Raw genomic sequence first — 6,832 nt, 5'->3', positions numbered from 1 at the left:
TGGTCTGAAGTGGATGGTAACACCCAGAACCACGGCTTCGCCCACACATTCAAGTAACCAGAGGACCACAGGGGCCAGCATCCTGGTGGGAGGGTATGAGGGGGACTACAGCAAATAGCCAACTGGCACCTTAGGTCCCCACGATGACTGGGAAGCAGGGATTCCTCATCCGGGACAAGCCTAAACCAGGCTGGCAGAGCTGCTCCCCTTTCGGTGGTGCCTGGTTTCCTGGCACTTCTCTGCTAGGCTCCTGGCATTTCTCTGCTAGGCCCCTGCCCCTTCTCCCTCTCCCCTGAAGACCAAAGAACCTCAGGCGGCAGGTTTTGTCACTTCCTTTTGGGAAACAGGCTTCAGGCTGTGCAGATGGTATAAAGCCCCAATTATGCATGCCACATGTATGCTGGCATGCCTTGTAGGGTACGTATGCGTGGCATAAACACAGCATCAAAACATGCCACAAGCCCTTGAGGCTCACAAGCTTACAGGCGAAGGCATGATGCCCACCCGTGTCCCAGCAACTGCCAGCACAGGGGATCTTGTGCTGGGCTGTCTGAGGTGCTGTCCTTGCCTGTCATCCTCCTTTTTTCTCAGAGCCTGAGGTCCCAGCCTGGGATGGTTTCCACTGCACACCTGGACCTCCAGGGCTCCTCCATGCCAATGCATGCTCGCTGTGGGCGTAGAGCTTACCATTCTCACCTGGCAGCCCCGGTTATGGCTCCCAGCCTGGGGGGGAACTTCCCTTTCCAAAGTTAGATAACAAGCTGGGCTCTCTGTCAGAGGATTGGCGCGACAGCTCCACGTGCTGCAGCTGGCGCAGGGCCAGGCCCGCCCTGCCAAGCAGCGGGAAGGGAAGGCCTGGCTGCAGCCGGAGCTGGCAGGTGGCCGAGCCGGGGGTGGACGGGCGGGCCGGGACTGGTGCTGGCCATTGGCTGCCTCAAGGCTCCCACCCCGCCTGCCTCCCTAGCCTGCGGCTTTGGCCGGCCCCTGCCTCTCCAGCTGCTTCTGAACTCCCTGGAGCAAGCACCTCCTGCTGTGCTGTGTGAGCTGCGACTTGTTCTGAGTGGCCCCTGCCATGGACATGCCTGAGGTCCTCAAGTCCCTGCTGGAGCACTCTCTGCCTTGGCCGGAGAAGAGAACAGGTAAGAGCGCAGGTGACCTGCGCAGGTGCCCAAGGGGGGCGAGGGGGCAGCCACAGGCACAGTGGCAGGACAGGCATCTCCAAGCCACAAAGGGTCCCAGTAGTGGTGTGCCCTTGGTCTTGGGGTGCAGAGTGCGGAGAGGGGTTTGAGGAGTCATGTGTCACACCGACCCTGGGCCTGTCTCCTAGGCCTGCTGGATTTGGGGAAGCCATGGCCAGCGTGTGACCATTGACAGGTGCCGTGCTCATGTGGGACCAGGACACGACAGGGGCCCTTTTGAAAGAATCCGGCTGGATGCTGACTGCTTACGAAGCTCCCTTCCCCTGTATGCTGGGGGTGGCAGAGGAGTGGCAGGGACTGTGGACTTGGGCAGCAGGAGCCTGGGTCTGGAGCAGAGGCTTTCCTTGGTGCGCCTGCTGCAGCTCCCGCTTACCGGAGGGCTGAACTCATGGATGGGATGGAAGCTGTTATGTAACAGGACCACAAGGCTCGAAGCCCTGCGTTCCTAGGATACCACAGGCAAAACACGCGTGAGGGAAGAGGGAGGAGGGCGTGGACTAAGGGGTAGACCTGGTGGCCAGGACCAGGTGTCTCCCAAGTCCTGCCTGGGAATCCCACAGCTGGGTTAGTTTGGGGGAGAATCCTGATAAATATCTCTCCAAATCTCTTCTGTTCCCAGACACCAGGAGTCACCTTTAGGTTCCCAGGGCTCCAACTCCTCCTTGCTTTTAGAGGGGCCCAGCTGGCCTCTGCTGCCTGAGCCTGACTTGGGCACCTGGCATGTCTTCTCAGGGGACCTTTCTCAGGCCTCCCTTCATCCTGTTGTGCCAGCACCTGCTACCCAGCATCACCAGGTGGCCCTGGTTGTCCCTGCAGGACTTCCTTTCACAGGACCCTCTTAGCCCACTCCCAAACTGGGGCCAGGAGACAGACCCCACAGCCCCCGGCCTCCCTGCACCCCTTGGGAACTGGGTGTGGGTTTGCTTGTGCTAAGCCAGGAAAGGAGGGGCAGCAGGTTCTGTTCCTGGGGAAACATTGCCCGAATGCGGAAGGGGGTTCCAGGAGCACAGGACAGGGGCTCCCAAGCTCTCCCACATGCAGCTCTGGGCTCAGGCCTCTGAGACCACACCCCATGCTGTCAAATGCTGGGAGAGCCCAGGCCACCCTCTGAGATGTGTGTCACAGACGGCGCTCCTGTGGTCTCCTAGCATGGGGGACACTAGTTGCTCACCAGGATAAGCCCACCCCCTCAGGGAAGCCCTCTGCAACTTGGCCCGAGGGATCTGCCCCCAGTTGAGTCCACACCCACAAACAAGCCACAGCTGAGTTTTTGGCATCTCTGAGTGGCCTGTGTTGGATGGGAAGAGCTTTCCAAAAACTAAGGTAGAGGGTCGCCTCCTTGGTCCAGGAACCCAGGAAGGGTGGCACAACCCCTCCTGGCTCCCCCCAGGTGTCCCAGGATGCCCCCTAGCATGCACACACAGGGCGTGGCTGCCAGCAGGGCAGGAAGGGTTCTCGGGGTGACTCGGGGCACTGCTCCTCAGATGAGGATAACAAGGCCTTTGAAGTATGGCAGCAGCTGCTGGTCTCTGGCTCCCAGCTGGTCTGCAGAGCCCTCCAATAGCCGAAAAGTCCCCCTCCCTCACTGTGGGTGAGTGAAGTCAGGGCTGGGCACATAGGGGATCGCCCAGGATTTCAGGCAGAGCTTTGCTGAGCACTGAGAAACCATGGCTGAGAATTAGTTAGTCCAGCATGGCTGGGCAGGTCCAAGGGGTGTAGGCCAGTCTTGGGTCACCTCCTGTCACTTCATGTGGCATCTCACTGAGGGTGAGAGGCATGAGGTCCCATGGGACTGACAGATGCCTGCAGCCAACTGCTAGGCAAAACAGGGGGAAGAGGGTTGAAGAGCCATAAGAGTCACAATGACAGCAGCACGTGACTGCCCCCCCATCTGCCCAAATCTCCAGACGATTTATAAACAGAAATATCTACCCGAAAAGCAATAGACCTTGGTGAAAAGACACACAGAACTGTTATGGAATTACTTGCCATCAGGGACCATGTACTGAAGTTGCTGAAGCAGCTTCTCTCCCGTCTCCCACTATTCTGACTTGGGGTTTGAATGGGAGAAAAACCACAGAGGCCAGGTGCTCCAGAAAATGGGGATGCTCTCAGGCCCACGTGCCCTTGCTTTGGTGAACTTTCTGCTGCTCCTGTCCAGTGGAAGGGGGCAGTTACTTCTTTGGAGGACTGTTTACAAACTCCCCATTTTCTCTTTTCTCCTGCCCAATGGTTGTGCTTCAGCACATGTTTAGGTCACGTGCAGAGCATATTGTGCCCCCAGTGGGAGGGAACTATAGAGGAGAGCCATGTGGAGTGTGAGAAACTCCAGGCGTGCTAACCCCACACTCTCCTCTCCACACAGCCTCTCACTCCAATTATTCTCTTTTTGGGTTTTTTTTTTAAGACAGTGTCTCACTGTCACCCAGGCTGGAGTGCAATGGTGCAATCTCAGCTCACTGCAACCTCCACCTCTCGGGTTCAAGCAATTCTACTGCCTTAGCCTCCTGGGTAACTGGGATTACAGGTGCCCACCACCACGCCCAGCTCATGTTTGTATTTTTAGTAGAGACGGGTTTCACCATATAGGCCGGGCTGTTCTCGAACTCCTGACCTCCAGTGATCCACCTGCCTCAGCCTCCAAAAGTGCTGGGATTACAGATGTGAGCACTGTGCCCGGCCTCATTTTGCTTTCTAATTCAATGACACCCCCTGAAACCTGGACTTGGGGCCCCTCTCCCTTGTGCTGCCCCTGGGCCTCCCAGCCCAGCCCGTGTAGACCTTGCCTCTTTCTTATCCCTGGATAAACAGACTTTCTCCACCAGAGCTGATCAGCTCCCAGACTCCCTTGGCTTCCAGCGACAATGGCCGCTTGGTGGCCTTCACTCGGGGCCACGAGTTCAAACAACTTCCCTTTTGGCAGAGAAATCCATCTCCAGCAAAAGAGTGGGTCTGTAGCCCAAGCCCTGACTCAATTTCCCCTCTATGTCCCTGCGCCCTAAATCTTGAAAACCACTCTTCCTGTCTTCAATCCCACCCTATCTCCCAAGGATCCTCTTCCAAGAGTTGATTCTGTTCCAGACTGCTTACTCCAGCTCTCATGTCTTTCTTCACCAGCTTCTGGAAAGACCCTGTGTCTCTAAATCATACTATTGGCATTGTATACACTATCCTGCCCTCCTCCATGGGGCCTTGGCTGTGCTTAGAGACACCCACTCCCATCTTCCTGCCATCTCTGGTCACTCAGGCGTCCCTTCCAGGGAGCTGTGAACCCTGAACAAGGCCTTTGCTTTGGGTTGGGCAGGCAACATCCCCACCTAGGGGCAGTCCTGATCTAGAATCCTTTCTGGGCAAGGCAGCATGGCTCCGGGAAGAGAGGAGGGGGCTTACAATCAGAGTCAGGACACGAATCCTAATTCTACAACCCACTGGTTGGGACTTGCCCTCCTCTTTCTCCATCTCCAGACTGTAAAGAGCGGAAAGAATATCTGTGTCATGAGCTCGTTGCCAGGATTAAGTGAGTTATCCCATGTGAAAGTGTCTGCAAATTGTGAGCTGCTGTGCTGATTTTTTTCTGTGAAAGGCAAACAGCAACATAGCCTAGCATCATGCGCCTTCTACTTACATCCCATTTGCAACCTGACCCTCATTCCCTTCTTTCCGGCTTCCTTTGAAGAACGGGATGTTACAAGTTGTTGTGTAAACACACACACACACACACACACACACACACACACACACACACACACAGAGGGCTGTCTCCTTGGAAACACGTGCTGAGGCTCCTAGAGGCATGGTGCCATCTGCCCTGCACAGCCCAGTTTCCTGATAATAGGCAGGATCTCGGTAGGACTTGCTGGGGCAGGAGGAGGGGCCTTGGTGTCATCCTCTTGGCGGATTTAGGGAAATGAGCCAAGAGGGTGGACACGGTGCAGCCTGGGCTCTCCTGAGCTTGGCTTGAGTGAGGGCCATGTTTACCTCCATGCACAGCCTGGGAACCAGAGCAAAACTGAGAAATTGAGGAGTTTGCTTTCAGGGAAGAGGACAGGGGAAAGGGCCTTCTATGTGCTGGACATGCTAGCTCATTTAATCCTCACTACCTCCTTTTGTTTATTTTTTTGAGACGGAGTCTTACTCTGTCACCCAAGCTGGAATACAGTGGCACCATGTTGGCTCACTGAAACCTTGTTTCCTGGGTTGAAGCAATTCTTTTGCCTCAGCCTCTTGGGTAGCTGGGATTACAGGTACCCACCACCACGCCCAGCTAATTTTTGTATTTTTTAGTAGAGATGGGTTTCACCATGTTGGCCAGGCTGGTCTTGAACTCCTGATGTCAGGTGATTCGCCCACCTCAGCCTCCCAAAGTGCTGGGATTACAGTTGTAAGCCCCCATGCCCAACTCCTCACCACCTCCTTCTAAATGGTACATTCCTCCTGTCCTTCTGGTGAGAAAATGAACTCAGAGACACTGGCTACCCTCAGGGCCAGTACATGGGCCAGCCTCTCTTTTCTTCCTTCCTACCCTAGCAGCCCAGAGCCTTCTTCTCTACCTGCTCCCCCCCCACCGACCCCTTCAGAGAAATGTGAGAAATTCTTTCTCACCAAGTGCCAGGCGTTGACGGCAGTGTTGAGGAGTGCCCCTTCCAGGTGGCTAGGCTGCTCCAGGATGCACTCTTGACTCAACAGCCACCTTCTCCTGAGCGTGTGCCAGGACTATGTTGCATGCTCCTATGTCACTATCTATGCAATGGCTCTGCAAGGGAGATATGATTATCCAGGCACTCTGTGAGTGAGGACACTGATGCTCAGAGAGGGAAGGCCATACAGTTGTTGAAGTATGCAAACCCAGTTCCTCCTGACACCAGGCTCGTGGCTACCCATAGGGCTGCCTGGGCTCTGAAACTCTCAGGCAGTAGCTCTTGGTCACCCAGACATTCATCATGTGCTTCCGGAGTATTTGCTATGCTTGGGGAGCCCTGGGTGAAGGAAACCGACACTATTCCTATCCATGGTGTTTGCATTCCAGTGGGGAGAGACAATCAGCTGTGTGTAGGGGGGCCAGGGTCGGAGGGGTCAGGATCAGCCTCTCCCAGGGAGAGGCATTTGAACTGAGGCCTGGAGGTCTGGAGGGTGAGGAAAAGTCAGCTATCCAAGGAACTTTCAGGCTATGGGGACAGCACCTGCAAAGGCCCTTCCTGGGGCAGAAAAGACAAAATGGGTCTGAGGAATAAGAGGCCACTGTGGCTGCAGAAGGCAAGCAAGGGGGAGAGGAGTCAGAGGTGAGGCTGGAGAGACCCGAGGGCGAGCGCCTGCAGAGCCTTGATGGTTATGAAGAAGAGTGACGCTGTCATCTCCCTGTCTGTAAGGACCCCCCCCACACCCACTATTCTTGAGGAAGTGGCCGGTAGGGAGAAATGAGATATCCCCAGAACAACCCAAGCAGGAATTACAGCAGAGTTAACTTGAACCAAGCACATGGTATAAGCCAGGTGGTATTCTGGCACTGTGCCAGAATGGATTCCTTCACTTTGGACACTCAGGCATAGAGAGGGTTAATCATTTGCTCAAGCTTGCAAGAAATATAGTTAACCCTTAAATACCATGGGGATTAGGGATGCTGCCCCCATGCAGTA

The 6,832-nt window shown here is 55.4% G+C and overlaps 1 protein-coding gene across 2 annotated transcripts in view; it reads left to right on the top strand.

Annotated features, from left to right (window-relative positions):
* Nucleotides 1-836: 836 nt before the first annotated feature.
* TEF (TEF transcription factor, PAR bZIP family member) overlaps nucleotides 837-6,832 on the top strand; it is a 33,641-nt gene continuing 27,645 nt past the window's right edge. Inside the window, exon 1 of one of the 2 annotated variants that reach the window (XM_017510352.2) lies at nucleotides 837-1,139. In XM_017510352.2, coding sequence (XP_017365841.1) covers nucleotides 1,073-1,139 — 67 coding nt within the window. In that variant the 5' untranslated portion in view covers nucleotides 837-1,072. The remainder of the gene's footprint in view (nucleotides 1,140-6,832) is intronic. The other variant, XM_017510353.2, reaches the window with a different exon arrangement.

The sequence above is a fragment of the Cebus imitator genome, unplaced genomic scaffold (assembly GCF_001604975.1).
Source record: "Cebus imitator isolate Cc_AM_T3 unplaced genomic scaffold, Cebus_imitator-1.0 Scaffold435, whole genome shotgun sequence".
Classification (NCBI taxonomy): Eukaryota; Metazoa; Chordata; class Mammalia; order Primates; family Cebidae; genus Cebus; species Cebus imitator.
This window is presented reverse-complemented; position numbering and strand designations above follow the sequence as displayed.